This window comes from Ictalurus punctatus, chromosome 17 (genome assembly GCF_001660625.3).
Source record: "Ictalurus punctatus breed USDA103 chromosome 17, Coco_2.0, whole genome shotgun sequence".
In the NCBI taxonomy this organism is placed as follows: Eukaryota; Metazoa; Chordata; class Actinopteri; order Siluriformes; family Ictaluridae; genus Ictalurus; species Ictalurus punctatus.
The window spans coordinates 24,975,895-24,999,340 of NC_030432.2; the positions used below are offsets into that span (position 1 = coordinate 24,975,895).

The window sequence follows — 23,446 nt, forward strand, 5'->3', positions numbered from 1 at the left end:
GAGAGAGTGTGAGTGAGATAGAGAGAGAGAGAGAGTGAGAGTTAGTGAGAGTAATAGAGAAATAGAGATAGAGATTGAAATATATAGAGATATAGTGAGAGCGATAGAGAGAGAGATAGAGACAGATATATAGTGAGAGAGAGAGTGAGATAGAGAGAGTGAGTGAGAGAGAGAGTTAGTGAGAAAGAGAGAGAGAGTTAGTGAGAAAGAGAGAGAAATAGAGATAGAGAGAGAGATTGAGATATATATATAGAGAGAGAGATAGAGACAGATATATAGTGAGAGAGAGTGAGATAGAGAGAGAGAGTGAGATAGAGAGAGTGAGTGAGAGAGAGAGAGTGAGAGAGTGAGTGAGATAGAGAGAGAGTTAGTGAGAAAGAGAGAGAGATAGTGAGAGTGATAGAGAAATAGAGATAGAGAGATTGAAATATATATATAGAGAGAGATAGAGACAAATATATAGTGAGAGAGAGAGAGTGAGATAGAGAGAGAGAGTGAGAGAGAGTGAGTGAGAGAGAGAGAGAGAGATAGAGAGAGAGAGAGAGAGAGAGAGAGAGAGAGAGAGAGAGAGAGTGAGAGAGAGTGAGTGAGTGAGAGAGAGAGTGAGTGAGAGAGAGAGTTAGTGAGAAAGAGAGAGAGAGATAGTGGGAGTGATGGAGAAATAGAGAGAGATTGAAATATATATAGATAGAGATAGTGAGAGCGATAGAGAGAGAGAGAGACAGATATATGGTGAGAGAGAGAGTGAGAGAGAGATAGAGAGACCACTCTCGCTCTTTCTCACAGCTCTTTATACAGTCAACAGAGAAAAAAACGTAGAGAACTCAAGCAGGTTTATATTAACGCGCTCGTTCTAATACATTATCGTTTCTATGGTAACGGCTGATTCACAGGGACGTGTACTAATACACGGATTTTTGAAATGTGTTGATGTGGTGAAGTTTTCTGTAATGAGGGGATGTTTATGTAATGTGTATGGAAGGAGTCTCCAGTGTCAGCGCTGTGTAGCAGTCAGAGGTGAATCTGTAGTTTTCCACGTCTTCAGGACGGGAGTTCACACTTCTTTACTGTTTCTCACGTAACACACTGCATCTATTTTTTAAATCAAACACACGCCTGTGTGTCCAAGTCAAAGACGCGCCAATCTGATCAATTCAAAGACGCGCCAATCTGTCCAAATTTTTTTTCTTTGTCTAATGAATTTTCTTTGTAAAATAAAAGTCTTGATATTGCATCGTAAATGAAACACAGGAAATTAAATTACAGTCATAAAACCCAGAGGACGCAGAGACACGAGAGTCTCACACTGCACTGTGTAGCTCCAACATGCGAATGCTGAGCAAAAAAATTAATTCCATCAGCTCACTCTTCCATTCTCCACCGCAACTACAATCTCTCCGTCCCGTTGCCTGGCAACCGTAATTCATAGTCCCTCTAAATGGATGGATGTTCTCAGAGCGTCGAGAACATTAAGGTGAAAAGAACAAATGGCTTTTGTGTATCAGGAATATCTCTCAGGTTTCTGAAAAAAGGAAAAAAGACCCACTCGGGTGCATTTCTCTCTTCAAAGGCAGGCTTTTGAAGTAACAATAAAAATTATTATTATTATTATTATTATTATTATTATTATTAAAGGAAATGTATACAATCCTGTTCCAAAACCCTAAAACCTATTTACACAGGCAACCCAAGACACGTGTAATGCAGGGTGTTATTTAAAGAAATAAAAAAGGTACATTCAAATATTTTACCAGACAGACACCAGACAGAAGACACACATGGGTATAAAGAAGAGGATAAAGAAAAACAAAGAGGACAAACAAACAAACAAACAAACAATAGAAACATAGAGAAAAAGAAAACAGACAATAGAAGAAATGGGTCATGTGACATTTCAGCAGTTAAAAGTGTTGAAAAAATTTCATATAAAAATTATAATTGTTCAAAAATAATTATAATGAAAATTTTATAATAGAAATTATACAATTATTAGAAGATTATTCATATTAATAAATAATGAACAGTACTGCGTTCACTTTGCAAGCAGCAATTACAGGGGCCAAGCATTGGGAGTCAATGAGCAGTCCAGAAATATCACTATCACTAACACTATCTCTCTCTTTCTCTCCATCCATCTATGTATCCTCCATCCTTGTCTGTCTATCTATCTATCCATCCATCCATCCACCTATATCTGTCTTTCCACCCATTTATCTATAATCTATCCATCCACCCATCTATCTAATCAAACAATCAATCCATCCATCCATCTACCTATCCATCTAGGCAACATGCCAGTTAGTGAAAAAATCTAAATGAGCAGAAACTCGTGTACCCATGTTCTATGTTTAGGGTGTTTTCACATACAGTTCTTATTAAATGAACCCTACTCAGCCCCATTAAACTAGACCTGAAAGGGTCCTATAAAAAAAGCATGAAATATAATGTGCTTTCAATCATCATAAAATGAGAATGACTTCTGCACACAAGTACCAAGTTCTCTGTGAATATTGGAGTTGTTTTTCTTTAAGCTTCAGTAAAACCTCTAAACCACAAGTGATGGAGAGAGAGAGAGAGAGAGAGAGAGAGACAGAGAGAGAGAGACAAAGAAACACACCAAAAGCATCAAAGAAAAAGAAAAACAGCACTGTATCAAGCTGCTAAAAATAATGCTGGTGTGGTTACCATGAAGAAAATGTCACAATACAAATGTTTTTTGTGTTTTGTTTTGAAGCAGCAGCAGCAGAACCAAAATCATCGAATGTGAGCGAATCTGATGCGCTAGGAGTAGTTCGTTTTGAACAAGCTGCACCAGTCACTCAGTAAAAGTGAAAGCGTGGTTATGAGTAAGTTCTCCGTGAATATCTTGTTGCACCTCAAACGCTTTAAAAGTTGTACTGAATTCGGGAGTCCGATCACAAAGCTTCTGAATGAAACATTGACCAAAATGTAATGGAAAAACGTAGAGTAAAGAATCCGCCCTTAAACATTACAATTAAAACATACAATCTGTATGGTGATATACACGTTTACACACACGCTTTAATACTGTAAACAAATCCTTATCTTATCTATCAGGTTATGGATGTTACTAGAGATGCCCCGATGTATCGGCCGATAAAGGCAATTTTTCAGGGCTGATTAGATCCTGTCAATCAAAAGAGGGCGGGAAAACACATGGATGTCGTGCTGTGTGAAAAGATGTCGTCTCGTGTGGAATGACGACAGAACTGCAGCTTGTAATCTCTGCACTGATCAAATTTTACACCGGACGCTGCAGCAGTGAAGAGAAGATTCAGCGTCGAGTCGGAGTTTTAGTTTTATTTGCCGAACTGCTCGTGCTGAATTAAAGCTCCAGTACACCGCTGAACGATTTAAATGAAGATGAGTTGACAAAAAAAGTCGTGTATATATATATATATATATATATATTGCACAGAAAAAATATATTTGTAGAGTAGTGTATTTCATATCCAGTGAATGTTAATATATAAAAAGTGTATATTATATACGAGCAGTTTGATGTCAGTGATGGAGTAGAAATGCTTGTGTTAGTGCAGAGTGAACGTGAGACTAACAGGAGGGTTTTACAGTTCAGTCAATGTTCATATGAATTAATAACATTCAATAAGTTCATAATCTTACTTTAATCTTCAGAACTGAGTTCATGTGCTCATGTTAATTAGAGTAATGTGTGTTCTGCTGATGAGACCAGTTACTGTCAAACAACTGGTTGAAATGGAGAGAGTCAAGTTTTTATTTGCATTTCTTTCAGAATTCTTCGAAATTAATTATTATTAATTTAAAATAAGGTATAAAAGGCAGAACTATCGGTTATCGGTATCGGCCAACATCACTCTGAATAATCGCTTATCGTATCGGCTGAGAAATTTAGTATCGGTGCATCTCTAGATGTTACATCACATCGCTCAGCTCTAACAGAACGGCCGCTGAGGAACGAGGGACAAGAGACACGGTTTCATTTCTGCTGAAGCTGCCGCACAGTTTCACATCAACGACAAGAGGAACACATGCCTCTGTTAAATTTGTCAGGGTAAACAAACAAACAAATAAACAAAAAGAGAGATAGATAAACAAACATACAAATACAGACTGACAGTTCGGGAGATGTGAAGATAAATAAACAGACAGACAGATAGATAGAGACAAAGATATATAAACACATAAATAGACAGACAGACAAACCGATAGACTGGCAGGCAGACAGACAGACAGACACACACACACAGGCAGACAGACAGACACACAGACAGACAGGCAAATAGACAAGCAGGCAGAAAGAGAGACAGACAGAGCGGCAGAGAGATAGACAGGCAGAAACATCTTGAAGTATCTGCATCAATAAAACAACTCCAAGGGCACTGAATACAAACAATAAAATAAAAGAAAAGCCAATAAAATATATATATTTTAACCAATATGTCATGTGTTTGGACAGAATCTTCTGCACTTTCCAAATTCCAATAAAAATCCTTTTATTTCTGAAACGTCATTAAAGCACACAGGATATAAGCCTGCACTGAAGCCACTGCAGCGTCACCAAAGCAACACCAACAAGCTTTCAGAAATTCCAGTGATGCTTTACTGAGTTTATTTCTGATCACCGGCATCATTTCTTAGAAACTCCAACGCAAAAAAGTACATCCAAGCGTTGTTGTTGTGTTTTTTTTTTGTTTGTTTTACTAAAGACACACTGAATAAAAAAGAAACTCCAAAAAAGTTTGAGATTTAATTACAGGGAAAAGGTGGGTTATTAAAACCAAACCGAAACAAAACCTAAACCCAACAGTACACAGAGAGAACTGAACTGTGGGAGTTTAATTAGAACAGTCCTGTTTTATCACATGATCAATTTAACTGCAGGGAAATTAGCCTCGTTTCTAAAACATCCCGAGACGTCAACCAATCGAACATCTCGCATCTTCTCAGATGAGAAGTGCCTCATCATTGTGCCTCACACACGATTTTACACGTCGTGTTATTTTTCCACGTGAGATCGTTTCAGCTCAGGGGGAAATACCCTCAATTTTTTTTTTTTTTTACTTTTTCCACCTTTATCCACATTTTTCTTTTCGACACAATGTGAAATGTGTCTCTCATAAATCACTTCTGGAGAATTGAAACTCTGCTCTGCGGATGGTGCCGATGGCGCGTCACGCGGCGACGGAGGCAGAGTGTGAGTGAAGTGTGGTTAAACCTCGGGACATGAGACTCGAATGTGAGTCAGAGTGAAAGGAGCCGGAGCTCTTGTTTTCCTCACACCTCACATCTCCCCTGATATCGAGTGTTCTTCACCCTGGGGTGTGGAGTGAGCTCTCTTATACACACACACACCATCATTAAGACATTTTAATATTCAAAACCACACTGAAGGTGTGACGGGGCGTCAGCGCAGTTTATGCCACTGAATTGTTACTTTAATTATTATTTAATTCAGTGTGTATAACAGTGTAATTGACACAGTTTATTTATTCATTCATTCATTCATTCATTCATTCATTCATTTGATCAAGGGGGATTCCCCAACCTGAAAGTGTAATGGAAGAACATGGCTCCATACTGTTTGATGGACGCATCACCGATGGATGATTTTGTTTGTTTGTTTGTTTTTTAAATAATAAACATGAGAAGTAAAACTAGGAATCAAAGCCACTTTCCAACGTTCCTTCAAAATGGACTCACTAATTTTATTTAGAAACTTCAGCCACTCTTAGAAGTGTGTGAATTTCACCGCAGAACTTCTTGACAGCTTCTGGGAATCAAATCAAGCAGTTTGTCTAGCAGTTGTGGTGGAACAAAACCTTTCAGTTCTTCCACACTGCGTTTCACCCTCCACCTCCAACCCTGTTCCTGGAGACTTTATACCATAATGGTGGGCACCATCTGAGCATCGCCTTAAGAAGCTCCTGTTCAGTTAAAACAGGTGTGTTATATTTGGGCTGGAGATGAAACCTGCAGGAAGGGAGATCTCAAGCAAGAGGATTGGTGACCAATGCTCTACAGGGTTTAGGTCAGGGCTCTTTCAGAACGCATCTGGTGCTTTGGATCATTCCCCTGCTGAAGAATCCACTTCTGTCACTTCAATATCTTCTCTGATTTCTGCATTTCTTCTGAGGTCTTGATGAACAGTGAACAGCAGCTCACCACCACCACTGCTTTACAGTACCCTTAGTGCAGTCTGGTTGGAGCTCTTCTCCTGGCTTTCTCCACAAAAACACTCCAGCATCAGATCCATCCAAGCTACATTTGCACTCATCTGTACAAAAGAATGTTCTCCAGAAGTTGTTATCTTACTTTCTGTGCATGTTCTTCCTTGGGGAACGTTCTTACTTTGCTTGATAGCTGATGAGTGGTTTCTGCTGCATTACTCTTGCTCTGTAGACATGCTCCTTCATCCTGTCTTAAATACTGTCGGATCCTGAAGTTCTCATCCACGTCTAAAGCAATCCCTGCTCCTGGTTCTCGCCTGTTTCTCTTGATTTTACTGACAATTACGTCGATACACCGTCCGGTTTCACTCAAGTCCTTCATCTTTTTATTATTATTATTATTATTATTATTATTATTATTATTACTACATGTTGTTGTTGTTTTTAATGTAGTGAAATTCACACATTTTTAAGTTTGGCTTAAGTGTCCAAACAATTTTTTGGGACCAGTGAAGATAGAAAGATTGATGGGTAGACAGACAGACAGACAGACAGACAGACAGACAGATAGAATAGGTCGATAGATAGATCAATCAATAGATAGATAGATGGATAGATAGATACACAGATAGATAGATGGATAAACAGACAGATATATAGATAGTTCAATCAATAGATGGATAAACAGATAAACAGATAGATAGACAGATATAAACAGATAGATAGACAGATAGATGGATAGATGAATGAATGAATGAAAATGCAACCGCGTGCATCAGCTCCAGATCTACTGAAGAAGGGAATAAAATGTAAACGATGTTTGTGTGAGTGTTGATGTGGAGTTTCATTTCTCCTGAAGTGATTAATGCGAGAGAGACCTTTCACATTCTGTGGACTAACGTGTGACTGAAGCTTTATTTCTGGATTAAATCAGAAAGGTTTTTCCCCCGAGCTGAAAGATTCTGCTGCAGAAATAGAGTGAAGAGTAAATGTGCAAATCTGAGGAGTTTCGACCGACACATCATCTCTATACGCTGTCAAGAAGAGGCTAATTCCCTTGCTACCTATATAACATCAAAACTGTGTGTGTGTGTGTGTGTGATGAGTGGACTGAGCGTGAGTGACATTTCATCTTCAGAAGTGTTTAAAGGGTAATTCCTGAACTGAAATCATCACACGCTGAAATAATGCAGTGTCTCATGTTGTGTATGGCACGTTTCAGCAGAATTCCATCATAACGAAAGAGTTCAGAGTGCACACACACACACACACACACACACACACACACACTTTTATATATAAATAAAACATGGAAGTTATTAATCACACAGTTTAAAAAATAAATAAATAAAATCGCTCACCTTGCTAAAGCTACAACATCGACCCGAAGTTAATGTGACGCAGCTGATTAACATGATGACACACACCTGAGCCTCACATCATTCACACTACTGCAATTTATACTTATATCTTATTTTCTTTCAGTTTCTTTTATTTACTGATTCATTGTATTGTTCATCATCTTATTAGACAGTTATTAATATTATTATTAGCCGTAGTACTAAATATTTTATCATTTTACTTCGACTTGTTTGTTTCTGTTTTTTCTGTATTTTAAATGGATGAAAGGTGTAATATAAATATACATAAACTGTATTATTATTATTATTATTATTATTATTATATTATTGCTGTTTTTATTTGTATTTTTTGTTTCTTTATTTTGTTTTTATGAGCTACATTTTAAATGGATGAAAAGTGTAATATAAATATAGATAAAAGTATTATTATTATTATTATATTAATATTGCTGTTTTTATTTGTACTTTTTTGTATTTGAGCTGCATTTTAAATGGATGAAAAGCTTTTATCTATCTATCTTACATCGTTGTCTGTCTATCTTTCATTTATTATTATTAGTCACTTTTGCGATTCTCGTTAAACTTCATAGTTTTCTTTATTTCTGTTTATTTTTACTTCACACTGTAAAGCTGCATTCCAATTGGATGATCGGTGCTATTTAAATAAATATAAATTCTTTATTATAACTGCTATTATTGTATATTTCTGTGTGTGTTTGTGTGTAATTGTGTAAACTTGTACTATTTTTATTCTGTAATTTCAGTCTCTTTCTTTTCGTTTTTCCCCACAGTCGAGTTTCACTTTGATGTGATAAAATTTTTACTAAAAGTGTGAATTAAATTGTAAATAATTACTTCACCCTGATAAATCTAGAGACGGGGGGGAAATTCGGTGTGTGTGTGTGTGTGTGTGTGTGTGTGTGTGTATTATATAACGATAGAGTGTGGTATGACTCAGCGAGTCGAGCGTTGCCGCTACGTGTGGGGAATTCGGAGTTGTTTCAGAGCATTAAATTAAATTCACTCTCATCTCCTCCGAGTTTAACTCCAAACTTTTCTTCAGTTAGTTTCATTCTACAGAGCAGCGGAACATCTGAATCTGATGTTAAAAAGGACAAATAAACTTTGATATTTGTAAAAATCTATACAATGTGTGTTACTCCATTTTGTTCAGTGGATTTAATGATGGAGTTCAGACTCTTAGCGTTGTTTTCCGCTCATATTACTGACCGAGTCCACTCTTCATGTATCAGAAAAGTGATGGGTTGGTTTTTTCGTTCTACAGCAGTAGTGCCGTCTGTAGTATTAGAAGGTAAAAAGAATTCAAATTAATTCTTGGTGTAAAAAAAAAAAGTATAATCTCATACCATATATATATATATATATATATACTCATATATACAGTTAAATAAGACATAAATACACATAACACGCCAAACACTAAATCTACTGAACAGTATGGAGGAATCAAGTCCTCCATACTGTATGTAAATATGTAAAAAGATAAATATACGTAGTTATAGAAGAGATAAAAAATATATACACATATATATACACTCTGGAATAATTTATTAGATCTGCTTACACAACTCGACGTTTCAAACTGTGTAAATATTTATAAGTAACTGTAACAGTCACAGTGCTATAACCGGACAAAATAATAATAATAATAATAATAATAATAATAATAATAGATTGATCAGAATAGATTTTTTATTATTTTGCTATTTTATTACTACATTTTTAAAAAAATGTTGTAATCATAATTTCATTGCATGAATTTATAGCTGTGTATTATTCTCTATTCTCTTCTTCAGTTGCTATTTATTTATTATAGTAGCAGCTGTTTTTTTATTTATTTTATCTGCATTTTAGACATGTTTCTAATGAAAGTTGTTTTAGAAATAAATCTAAAGTAAATATTTAAAAAATAATTAAATATTGTGTCATTACTTACAGAAGCAAAGAAAGAAAAAGAAAGAAAAAGAAAGAAATTAATTGTGCGTGTGTGTGTGTGTGTGTGTGTGTGTGTGTGTGTGTGTGTTGGGGGTAACTTGGGGGGAGGGGGGGCTCCAAACTGATCTAATTAAGTCTCTGAAATAGAAATACAATAAATAAACAAACAAACAATCAAACAAACATTTATGGACTGAAAATATTGATAATGTGTATATGAAATCTCAAATATAAATATTGAATATCAGATCGTTAGAGCTCAAGAAAGGTTATATACAACATGCTTGTGTGTGTGTGTGTGTGTGTGTGTGTGTGTGTGTGTGTGTATAAAAAGGTATAAATATACATGTGCACATGTGGAGGTGCAGATCTGAGGGTGTAGAATGGTCCCTGTGCAGTATGAGGTGGTGTGTGCATGTGTGTGTGTGTGTGTGTGTGTGTATAAAGGTATCTGAGGGTGTAGAATGGTCCCGGTGCAGTATGAGGTGGTGTGTGCGTGTGTGTGTGTGTGTGTGTGTGTGTGTATAAAGGTATCTGAGGGTGTAGAATGGTCCCTGTGCAGTATGAGGTGGTGTGTGTGTGGGTGTGTGTGTGGGTGTGTGTGATTGTGATACACGTTTCTTTTTAATAAGAGACATTTCTGGGACGTACCACTGAGAGCGAGGAGTTGCTGAGGAGGTTCCCGTCCTGTCCCGTGACACCGGGGGCGGCCATGTTGGGCAGGTCCATTCCCTGCATGCTGAAGGGGTGCAGCGTGTGAGGGGTGGGGGGGCAGAGCGGGTGGTACGGTCCGGACTCACTGTCGGCCAGGTGAGTGAGAGAGGGAGGAGTGATGGGGGGAATATTGAAGTCCTCATCGCTGAGACCAGGTACTGGGTAGGACTGCTGGAACCAACACGCGCACACACACACACACACACACACACACACACACACACACACACTTTGTATACAAATAAACATGGACGTTATTAAGCTGAGCCTAATTAAGAATCGTTATTAAACAGCCTTTAATTGGTTATTAATTACTTTATTGTTACTATAGTAATTATTAAACATGACATGCTAGTTAATTTCTGATATATAATATTTCATCAAAGAACTTATTAAAAGAATTAAAATTCTTAATTTAACAACACGGACAGTCAATAACTACAGAACATAATTTACATACTTCATCTAAATTCAAATTTATTTATTATTCATGAATTATAATAATTAAACACAAACATGCAGAGATGCTAATGATTACACAGCCTGTTAAGAGTAACACACACACACACACACACACACACACACACACACACACACACAGTGTATCATAACTGATTATTACTAATGTCTGTATTTAAATAATTAACTGCATAATTACAATTAGTAAACTTATGTTTATATGTTTATATATATTGATTATAAATATCAATGAATAAATTATTGTACTAATAAAATTTTAGTAAACTGTAGTCAAACACACACACGCGCACACACACACACAGAGACACACACCCACACATACACACTACAAGAACATGCATTTATTAAACTTATAAATGTATTATTATTAGTAGTAGTATTTTATTTTGTTGTTGTTGTTGATCCAAAAGCATGGAGAGTATTACTGAAATAATACAATTAATAAATCAGTACTTAGTTTATTGTAAGTGTTATATTTCTATAAATGTATTATATAAAATGTTATAAAATTTGTATTTACATTTGTTGTTAAAAAGGATAAACCGACATGACAATCAGGGAGCTATCTATGGGGGAAAAGCAAGCCGTTTTGAAGCTGGGAAAAGAGCGAAAAACTATTAGAGGCACTGCACAAACACCGGGCATGGCCAGTACGACAATTTGGAATCTTCTGAAAAAGCAAGAAACCCCCGGTGTACTGAGCAACCAGACATGGAACGAGTCGGCCAAGGAAAACAACAGCAGCTGATGACAGAAACATTATGAGAGCTGTGAAGAAAAAAACAAAAACCAAAAGTAAGTGATATCAGGGGTGAGACCATACCACAAGATATAAACCACTCATCAGCAGTAAGAATCAGAAAGTCAAACTGGAATTCACAAAGAAATACTGAGACGATCCAGAAAAGTTATGGAACTGAGATGAACCTCCACCAAAGTGATGGAAAGGCCAAAGTGTGGAGAAGGAAAGGATCTGCTCGTGATCCAGAACACGCAACTCATCTGTGGAACTGGTGGAGGTAGTGTCATGGCTTGGGCTTGCACAGCTGCTTCTGGAACAATCTCACCAATCTTTACTGATGATGAACTCATGACGGAGCAGCAGAATGAATTCAGAACTTTACAGAGAAACGCATCCGAATGAATCAGGAGGAACTTCATCGTGCAGCGAGACAACGATCCAAAACACACTTCCACCTCAACACAGGACTTCATCAGGGGGAAAAGTGGAAGGTTTTAGACTGGACACGTCCATCATCAGACCTTCACCCAACTGATCATCTCACCTCCTGAAGAGGAGACTGAAGGGAGAAACCCCCCGAAACACACAACTACTGAAAGAAGCTGCAGGAGAAACCTGGAGAAGCTTCACAGAAGAAGAAACCAGCAGTTTGGTGTCAGTGAGTCGCAGGAGTGATGCAGTTACTGCACGCAAGAGATATGCAACCGAATATTAAGGTGTTATTTACATTAAGAGATAGAGAGAGAAAGAGAGAGAGAGAGAGAGAGAGAGAGAGAGGGGAAGAGAGAGAGAGAGAGAGAGGAAGGGAGAGAGAGAGAGAGGGAGAGAATATTAAAGATAATATATAGCTCTTATGTGCAGTGGGCTAAACGAAGTTGTCAGGTGGCCAAATGCAGTAATTGGGAAGAACACGAGCTCCAACTCGACTCGAATAAACTCGGCCAACTGTTACACTAAATCTCTGCGATAATCGATGTAACGAGCTTCCTCTGTTCCGCCTCTAAAAGCCGACGCATGACGGCGTTTTGCGTGTGATCGTGTTTGTGCCTCGCAGATGTCGATGTGAAATTGTTGGCGTACATCACACCATAATTCCTCCGAGGAAAGAGTTTACTGCCAAATGATGGGGGAAAAAGCAAAACGGACGCCATGAAAAACAGAGACCGCTCTCAGCAGCACTTATATTAATGTTACAACAAGCTAATGTTTTTTTTTTACCGCATGAAAAGATTTTAATTAAGTAAAAGAAACAAAACTACTCACTCACTGCAGAGGAGGAGGAGAAAACGGGTAATTATTTCCTCCTGAAATTTCTCAAGCTATAAAATCATCTTCGTTTGTTCTCTTACCTGCAACTGTTTTTAAATAGGTAGGAGTTTAAAGGAAAAATGAAAAGAAAAAGAGAGAAAAGAGAGACGGACGAAAAAAAGTCTATGCAGAGAAAGAAAGGAGAAGCAAAGGAAAGAAATGAGGAGACAAAAAAGAGAAAGGGGAGAGAAAGAGGAGGAGAGGAAGGAGAGGAAGGGGACAGAAGGGAGAATAAGAGATGAAAGATAGAAGAGAGAGAAAGGAGAGAAAGTTGATGAAAAGAGATGAAAATCTGCAGAACTTTAGTGCTACATTAAAAAAAAAGCTTATGTATATTTAATGTCTAAAAAATTAATAACATTAAATTTACAAAACTAACATTTCATGTTTTGCTCAAAAAAGTGAAGAAGAGACGAAGAAAAAGATGATGAAGAAGAAGATGATGAAGTTGAAAAAGATGAAGATGATGAAGTTGATGAGGAAAACGGTGATGAAGATGATGATGAAGAAAATGAAGATGAGGAAAACGATGATGAAGATGATGATGAAGATCACCAGCTCGTGTGTAAATAATATTCAGTCTTAAGAGTATGAAAGTTTCTCTGTTGAAAAAATGAGAACATTCTTCACATCAGAAATGTGAGAAATGTATATTTTTAGTGTGTATATGTGTGTGCGTGTGAGTGTGTGTGTGTGTGTGTGTGTGTGTGTGTGTGGCTAGCTTTATCTGGGTCACACACCATTTCCTCTTACCACTGTGTTAAAATATATAAACAGAGAGTCGGCTGCACACTTCAACATTTTGTGCTGCTAAATGTATAAAAGTGGCTTTTATCCGAGAGAGAGACAGACAGAGAGAGAGAGAGAGAGAGAGAGAGAGAGAGAGAGAGAGAGAGAGAGAGAGAGATAGAGTGAGGGAGGGAGGGAGGGAGGGAGAGCGAGAGAGAGAAGGAGGGAGAGAGGAGTTCAGCGCCTTTTATTTAAGCTTATAATCTATATTTATTAAATAAGAATAAAAATAAAAATAACAATAAGGGACATATTATAGCCAAGACCGTGTCACTCAGAAACAAACCAGTAGAAACAGGAGAAAGTTCTGACTGAGAGAAACTCGTTATTTCTCATTTAAGAGATTATGACATTTATGTCTCCACAAATGACGGGACTCAGAAGCCGACACTCATCTCGGAGTTGAGGCGAGTAGACGAGAGTTCATATTGGTCATAACCACAAGCGTAATGCACATTCGCGTCTACGTTCAGCCTAAATATCTGAAGCAAGTCCGCGGTGATGTACTGTTACTCTGTTCCTTTTTAATCTTTTTCATTGTCTTCACTGGTAGTAGATTAAAAAAAGTTCACATAGTTCTCCTCCAAAAATTATGGAAAAAAAAAAAACAACCCACAAATCTCACAAACTGTAAAATCGAGTGATTTTTGGCCGCAACAGCCACAAATCCTGTACAGACTGCCTAAGCATCATGATAGATGATAATATCGTACACAGCTATGGACGAGGGGGAAAAGAGAAGAAGGGGGCGTGGCTTGTACCTGTGAAACACTGACTGATCAGAGCTGTCCAAAATAAGAATCAAGACAATCCAGTATCAAAGAGAAATGAATGTTTCGTTAGTTGTTGTGAGATTATTTGAAAGTAAACACAGTGGAAGAAAGAGACGAAGGTCTGCTGAGAAACGCCAGCAAAATGAAAAACAGAAACTGACGTTGCCGAGGTTTGGCAGCACATGTAGAGGTGAGAAAGAAATGGTGAAAAATAAGCGAACGCAGAACAAAAACAAGGCACCGCTGGTGAGGAGTGAGAGCTCACAGGTGCGTGACAGGAAATTACACGTTCCGCCAACAGGAAATGACACACCAAACATGTACACATGTATAAGACAATACATGGTAAACTGAAATTTAACCTCATCTCTGATCAGTAACCGTCATCATCTTACGCCCAGCTGATAGGACAAGTCTTAGACTGGGCAAAACAGAGCCTCAAGGGGGCTGCACAGAAAAATCCTGACTTACACGAAGATGGTGGAAAGCCTATAAGACAAAAGAAGCCCAACGTTTGGAAGAACCAGGCCCAGGTTGGGCAAAATAAATACCAAAATGGATGTAGAAAGCCCAGAGTTGGGTGAAGAATCCTTGTGTTCTGAAGTGGAAGTCTGGGGATTGGTAGAGAAAGCCCAGGGTTTAGTAGAGGAAGCCCCAGGTTCGGCAGAGTAAACCAGAGGTTGGATGGAGGAAACCCCAAGTCAAGCAGATAAAGCCCTGCATCCGGTACGGGAAGCCCCACAAGGGGCAGAGGTGGCCCCGGGCCAGACTAAGGGAGGCCCAGCCATGGCAAAGGAAGCCCAGGGTCTGGTGAAAGAAGCCCAGTGTTGGGTTGAAAAAGCCCCAAGTTGGGAGGAGGAAGCCCCAGCTTGGGCAGAGTTACCTTTGTGCTAGGTGGAAGAAGCCACAAGTTGTAGGCAGATGAAGCCCTGGGGTGGGCAGAGCAAAAGCAAGCCTAGTGCAAGTGTAAAAAGCACGGGGTTGGTAGAAGAAAGCCCTGAGTTGGACAGAGCAAGCCCAGAGCTGGGAAGAAGCCTAGGAGACTCAGGGTCCAATGGTTGGGAGGAAGAAGCCCTGGGATGGGCAGGAGAAGCCTCCAGATGATGTCATATTTTTTATTAAAAGTCTATTTTAATGAATTAAAAATAATGAACTGTAATTTTTTTAAAGCAGTTTCCTTAGACACACACACACACACACACACACACACACACACACACAGAGAAAGTTATCAGTATTATTTACCCAGTGTGGCAGGCGATGTGCATCTGGATGAGAAGGAGTTTCTCTCTTCCACTGAGCTGTGGTCTGTTTGGGGCTTGGGAACTACAGCGTGACACAATAAAGGTCAAAGGTCAAGAAACACACACACACACACACACACACACACACACTAAAATTAATGGAAAACATATTTTCTGAATTTTTTAACATCAACACAAACTGGCAAAAGAGGGCAAGGATCCTTTTTAAATAATCTGGGAAAAAAAAAAGAAGAAAAAAAAGAAAAAATTTTATTATAGATAAGAAAAGAGGGCGGGGCTATTTTTATGGAAATAACAGCAAAAAAAATCTGACATTTATTTTTAAAGAATGTTAGATAAACAGAAATTATGAAAAAAAGGTGGGACCAATATTTATGAAAAAACTAACTGGATTTAATTTTTTTTATTAATTTAAAGAAGATCTTTCATTTGATCAAGTTTAAATGCAGTATTTATCTTCATCATGCGTGAGAAAGGAGTGATTTACACCTTCACACATTCGGGAGGAAAAAAAGGTGTTAAATATGAGTCACGTTAAAGAAAATGACAGAACCAAGGAGAACAGTAAAATTTTCCAGACACAAAATTTTATAATGACGCTTAACATAATCGGAATAAATAATAAAACATTTTAGTAATGTTATAGCAGAGATACTTTTTTATGACAATAATTCCAACAATTTATGTATTTATGCATTTGTTTGTTTTCATTAAAAAAAATTATAGATATTGACAAACACTGGGACACAAAATCATTTGTTTTGAGACGCTATAAACAGACAAATCAGGGAAAATATTTATTTAAATAATTTTGAAAAAATTATTTTATTATTTTTTATTTAACAAAAGTTACAAAAACAATATCTGTGCTACATTTTACCTTTTTGGAGATAATTACAATAATTAAAAATAAAGAAAGAAAGAATATTTTATACATGTGATGAATGGGGGAAAGAATGTTACAGATAAACAATGTCTGGGGAAAGAGGGCAGGGCCAGTCTGATGGTGGTTGATGGGTTTCTTATGGTGGTTGATGGGTTTGTTTTGGTGGTTGATGGGTTTGTTTTGGTGGTTGATGGGTTTGTTTTGGTGGTGGTGGTTGGGTTTGTTTTGGTGGTTGATGGGTTTGTTTTGGTGGTGGTGGTTGGGTTTGTTTTGGTGGCTGATGGGTTTGTTTTGGTGGTGGTGGTTGATGGGTTTGTTTTGGTGGTGGTTGATGGGTTTGTTTTGGTGGTGGTTGATGGGTTTGTTTTGGTGGTGGTGGTTGATGGGTTTGTTTTGGTGGTGGTGGTTGATGGGTTTGTTTTGGTGGTGGTTGATGGGTTTGTTTTGGTGGTGGTGGTTGGGTTTGTTTTGGTGGTTGATGGGTTTGTTTTGGTGGTTGATGGGTTTGTTTTGGTGGTTGATGGGTTTGTTTTGGTGGTGGTTGATGGGTTTGTTTTGGTGGTTGATGGGTTTGTTTTGGTGGTTGATGGGTTTGTTTTGGTGGTGGTTGATGGGTTTGTTTTGGTGGTTGGGTTTGTTTTGGTGGTGGTGGTTGGGTTTGTTTTGGTGGTTGATGGGTTTGTTTTGGTGGTTGATGGGTTTGTTTTGGTGGTGGTTGGGTTTGTTTTGGTGGTGGTGGTTGATGGGTTTGTTTTGGTGGTGGTGGTTGGGTTTGTTTTGGTGGTGGTGGTTGATGGGTTTGTTTTGGTGGTGGTTGGGTTTGTTTTGGTGGTGGTGGTTGATGGGTTTGTTTTGGTGGTGGTGGTTGGGTTTGTTTTGGTGGCTGATGGGTTTGTTTTGGTGGTAGTGGTTGGGTTTGTTTTGGTGGTTGATGGGTTTGTTTTGGTGGTGGTGGTTGGGTTTGTTTTGGTGGTGGTGGTTGGGTTTGTTTTGGTGGTGGTGGTGGTTGGGTTTGTTTTGGTGGTTGATGGGTTTGTTTTGGTGGTGGTGGTTGGGTTTGTTTTGGTGGTGGTGGTTGGGTTTGTTTTGGTGGCTGATGGGTTTGTTTTGGTGGTGGTGGTTGGGTTTGTTTTGGTGGTGGTGGTTGATGGGTTTGTTTTGGTGGTGGTGGTTGGGTTTGTTTTGGTGGTTGGGTTTGTTTTGGTGGCTGATGGGTTTGTTTTGGTGGTGGTGGTGGTTGGGTTTGTTTTGGTGGTGGTGGTTGGGTTTGTTTTGGTGGTTGGGTTTGTTTTGGTGGTGTTTTTTTATGCAGTTATACCATTCTGAATGGACAAATAGATTATATTTAAAGCAGATGTTGTGCCAAACAAATGTAAAACATAACGTGTTGTGTTTGTTGTTTACACCATAACAAACAATCACCTCTGTAAAATGATCTCATTCTCTGCAGCATAAAAGTCATTCATGATTAGCATCCATGTTTACTCTGGAGCAGAAGTTTTTGGGATTTAGCTCAAGTGCTAACGGATTTGTTAGCGTGGCCTGGATGTGTGTGATTTCAAGCTCTAATTTGTTTAATTAGCAGCGCAGAAACAAAAAGGAGGGAAAGGTGATTAACCCACCTGGTTCACTGGCACAAAGTCCTGACTCGGCTCAGGCACCGGCATGAACATGTTTTCGCTGTCGTACTGCAAACACACAGAGAGAGAGAGAGAGAGAGAGAGAGAGAGAGAGAGAGATATGTTTAAACTTCACATCACCATAATAAAATTTCTACACACATTTAAACACTGTGTGTAGTGTTGTTACAGGAAAATAATCCACACCAGAGCCAGGTGTAATGATTTGGAGTTCATGTCACCACCCAGTTGATTATTTTCCTAAAACAGCATGTCTCTGAGTGTTTTATTCCTCTTACACCACAGCGATTTACCAACAATCACAATGTTCTGTTTATAAAAGAACAACATGTTATAATACTTTATCCGTTACATGAAATAAGTTAGTTCCGTTTCTCCCTTAAGATACAGCGGCTATAAACAGTCGTTCCCTCCTCAGCCTCAGCTACACACACACACACACACACACACACACACACACACACACACTTTTTAGACAATTTGTCTTTGAAGTTTTTGGCTCTTATCACACACAGATGATTTGCTGCAATAGCAATTAAAGATGAAAGAAATCCTTTCATCTGAGCGATAAACACACAGACACACACAGTTCATGGTATTTATTTACATTTTATTTGCCTTTTTATTTACCTGTTTAAATGAGCGGGTCAGAGTGGTTATGAAAAAGGAAGACACTCTGAGCTTCTGGGTGAGGGAGAGCGTGATTATGAATCATTACAGGGTACAGCTGCAGAAGAGTAAAGACTAACACTACTGAATGTACTGAAATGTACGTTACAGGATGTTCAGTATGAACTGATTATGAATAAGAGTCCTGGGATGTGTTACCAGACGGTCTTTATGATTATAGCAGCAGAGCTTGGCTACAAATCTACAGCGTACAGGTGAGATCCACGTCTAGGTTTGACCACTGACCTGGTCCATGTAAACCTTTGTACATTAGCAAAAATATATGAAGCGAAAGGGTGAATAAAGTCAGTGTGAGACTGCTGCGTGGGGTGCCTAAGCTGAGAAACTAGCGAGGAGTGACCCGGCGAGGGGTGAACCGGCGTGGCTGATCCCTAATGAGGTTCCTTTAACAGTAATGAATAACCATGTGGTGATGTTTTAGATACTGCACTGATGATATTGATTGGATCAGATGGTTAACTGATACACTCCTGAATTCCAGTGTGATGGTCTGTACACAAACACAGCTGTATTACACACCTGGAAACTGATTCGCTCTCTCTCTCTCTCTCTCTCTCTCTCTCTCTCTCTCTCTCTCTCACACACACACACACTTAATATGCCAATCAGTCTCAGTCCCCCCCCCCCCCCCCCCCCCCAAGTTAAATGCAGTGAAAGAGGCCTGATTGATATCAACAACAGAAATCATTTGCATTTGAAACTGCTGGAGGAAGAGAGAGAGAGAGAGAGAGAGAGAGAGAGAGAGAGAGAGAGAGAGAGAGAGAGAGTGAGTATGACAAAAAGATAAAGAGACAGATAGAGTAATGCAGAAGATATGAAATTTATCCATGACAATATTTAACAATATAACCATATTTCACAATCTTTTGCACAGCACTATGATACAGATAGAGGGAAAAAGAAACAGAGTGAAAGATTTGATTGACAGGCAGAGAGACAGACAGACAGAGAGAGAAACAGACAGCACGGTGGTGGAGGCATCATGGCCACTCTCTCCTGGTGGTGTTTTGGTCTCTTCAATATTGTGGACTACTGTGTGGAGATTCATGATGTATAACCATTTCAGTTCCACTACAACATGTGAGAAAGTTCTAAAGGGCTGAAGACAGACAGACAGACCGACAGACAGAAAGAAAGAAAGACAGACAGACAGACAGACAAACAGGCAGACAGACAGAAAGACAGACAGACAGACAGACAGACAGTACTCATGTGAGATTTTTAAATCACACTGTGGCCACAATGAGTAGTGTGAATCTTCTTTAGGTCATCACAACATCTCATCTTTCTCAAAGAATCAAATCTGATGAATCATTGAATTGGATTCATTTTGATCATGTTTAATTTGATTCACTCATTCATTCTAATTCCAGTTCATTGAATTTGATTCATATTCAGTTCGTTTGATATGAATTAATCTTTGTATTCATTATCAAAATATTACATTATAAATATTTACAAGCACACACACACACACACAAATTATATTTGTAATTATTTTAATTTATTATTTGTTAGAATAAAAAGGGGATTTTATTTTTGCAAAAAATACAAGCTCATACCATTTCTGCAATGTTAAGCAGTAAAATGTGTGTATGTGAGTGTGTGTGTGCGCGCGAGCGTGCATGTGTGCCACAGTCTAACAGTAATAAATTACAGCGGTATGTGTGTGTGTGTGTGTGTGTGTGTGTATACTGTCTGTGTGTGTGTGTGTGTGTGTGTGTGTGTGTGTGTGTGTGTATACTGTGTGTGTGTGTGTGTGTGTGTGTGTGTGTGTGTATACTGTGTGTGTGTGTGTGTGTGTGTGTGTGTGTGTGTGTGTGTGTGAGGAATGAAGCTCAGCTCTGAGAAAATTGCCATTTGGGGGATAAAATGAAAAAACGAATAGAGAAGAAAAAAACAATCACTTTTATCTGTGGTGCAGACAGAAAGGTTATTCATCAACATCTACACCTCTCCCTCTCTCTCTCTCTCTCTCTCTCTCTCTGTCTCTCAGTCTGTCTCCCTCTCTCTCCCTCTCTCTCTCTCTCTGTCTCTCAGTCTGTCTCCCTCTCTCTCTCTCTCTGTCTCTCAGTCTGTCTCCCTCTCTCTCTGTCTCTCAGTCTGTCTCCCTCTCTCTCTCTCTCTGTCTCTCAGTCTGTCTCCCTCTCTCTCTCTCTCTGTCTCTCAGTCTGTCTCTCTCTCTCTCTGTCTCTCAGTCTGTCTCCCTCTCTCTCTCTCTCTCTCTCTCCGTCTCTCAGTCTGTCTCCCTCTCTCTCTCTGTCTCCCTCTCTCTCCCACTCTCTCTCTCTGTCTCCCTCTCTTTCTCTCTCTCAGTCTGTCTCCCTTTGTCTCTCTCTCCCTCTCTCTCTCACTCTGTCTCCCTCTCTCTCCCTCTCTCTCTCAGTCTGTCTCCCTCTCTCTCTCCCATGCTTTATATACATCCTTCTCTCGATCTCTCTCCCTTTCTATTTTCTGTCTCAACTGTCTCTCTTCTCCATCCTCCTCTTTTCTGTCTCTCTTTTCGTTTTTCTATCTCTATCTCCCTTCCCTCTGTTTCTCTCTCTCTCTCTTTTTGTTGCTGAGATTCTAGTAGTTTTATTGTCGGGGTAAAAGGCTTTACATGGCCAGAGTACTGCTAACATTAAATTACAGACACACACACACACAGACACACACCAACAGACACACACATCAACAGACACACACACACAGACACACACCAACAGACACACACATCAACAGACACACACACACAGACACACACATACACACATACACACACACACACAGTTTAACTAAATAAGAAGAAGAAGAGAGGCAGTGGTTTGTTGTATTAATGAGTGTTTGGGAGCAGTGTGTAGATGTTCACGGTGTTGATGTTACTGAGCGGTTGGTGGTCCTGTTTCACTGGTTACTCACACACCTGGCTGGCAGGTCTGAACTTGCTGAGGTTTCTCCTAGCAGGTGTGTGTGTGTGTGTGTGTGTGTGTGTGTGTGTGTGTGTGTGTGTGAGAGTTTGTTCTTATTCCTGGGTTGTGAAGTCGGGAAAAATGTTTCCTAATTTGTGTATAATTCGGGCGTGTTGTTAAAGTGTGATTCTGTTTCCACTTCATTTAGAGCGCAGCAGGGGCCGAGCCTGGCTTCTTTTGGGTGTGTGTGTGTGTGTGTGTGTGTGTGTGTGTGTAGGTGTGTGTGTGTGTGTGTAGGACCACACACTCCTGCTCTTAGTAATCAGGTGTGACCTTTAGGAGTTCAGAAGAAATGAAACCCGAGTGAAAAACCGTCTTTTTTTTTTATCAGAGTGATTAAATTGTTCTGAACATTACTCACCTCAGGACTTCCGTCTCACACACTTTCTACTGACATCATCATCATCTTCATCTTCATCATCACACACATCAGCAGAACTTTTCACTTTCTACTGACATCATCACCTTCATCATCATCATCACACACATCACCTTCATCATCATCATCACACACACCACCTTCATCATCATCATCACACACATCACCTTCATCATCATCACACACATCACCTTCATCATCCTCATCACACACATCACCTTCATCATCCTCATCACACACATCACCTTCATCATCCTCATCACACACATCACCTTCATCATCATCACACACATCACCTTCATCATCACACACATCACACACATCACCTTCATCATCATCACACACATCACCTTCATCATCACACACATCACACACATCACCTTCATCATCCTCATCACACACATCACCTTCATCCTCATCACACACATCACCTTCATCATCATCATCACACACATCACCTTCATCATCATCATCACACACATCACCTTCATCATCACACACATCACCTTCATCATCATCATCACACACATCACCTTCATCATCATCATCACACACATCACCTTCATCATCACACACATCACCTTCATCATCATCACACACACATCACCTTCATCCTCATCACACACATCACCTTCATCATCATCATCACACACATCACCTTCATCATCATCATCACACACATCACCTTCATCATCATCATCACACACATCACCTTCATCATCACACACATCACCTTCATCATCATCATCACACACATCACCTTCATCATCCTCATCACACACATCACCTTCATCATCACACACATCACACACATCACCTTCATCATCCTCATCACACACATCACCTTCATCATCATCATCACACACATCACCTTCATCATCATCATCACACACATCACCTTCATCATCATCATCACACACATCACCTTCATCATCACACACATCACCTTCATCATCATCATCACACATCACCTTCATCATCATCATCACACACATCACCTTCATCATCATCATCACACACATCACCTTCATCATCCTCATCACACACATCACCTTCATCATCACACACATCACACACATCACCTTCATCATCCTCATCACACACATCACCTTCATCTTCCTCATCACACACATCACCTTCATCCTCATCATCACACACATCACCTTCATCTTCCTCATCACACACATCACCTTCATCATCATCACACACATCACCATCATCATCACACACATCACCATCATCATCACACACATCACCTTCATCACACACATCACCTTCATCATCCTCATCACACACATCAGCTTCATCATCCTCATCACACACATCACCTTCATCATCCTCA

General features: G+C 39.1%; 1 protein-coding gene across 3 annotated transcripts in view; it reads right to left on the reverse strand.

Moving 5' to 3' along the window:
- Positions 1-23,446, reverse strand: part of tox (thymocyte selection-associated high mobility group box) — a 65,209-nt gene that overhangs the window by 19,121 nt on the left and 22,642 nt on the right. For 2 of the 3 annotated variants that reach the window (XM_053687285.1, XM_017491154.3), the window contains 3 exons: positions 18,067-18,132; positions 15,539-15,619; positions 10,139-10,372 (listed from right to left, as the gene is read on the reverse strand). In XM_053687285.1, the coding sequence (XP_053543260.1) occupies positions 10,139-10,372; positions 15,539-15,619; positions 18,067-18,132 (381 nt within the window). The remainder of the gene's footprint in view (positions 1-10,138; positions 10,373-15,538; positions 15,620-18,066; positions 18,133-23,446) is intronic. The other variant, XM_053687286.1, reaches the window with a different exon arrangement.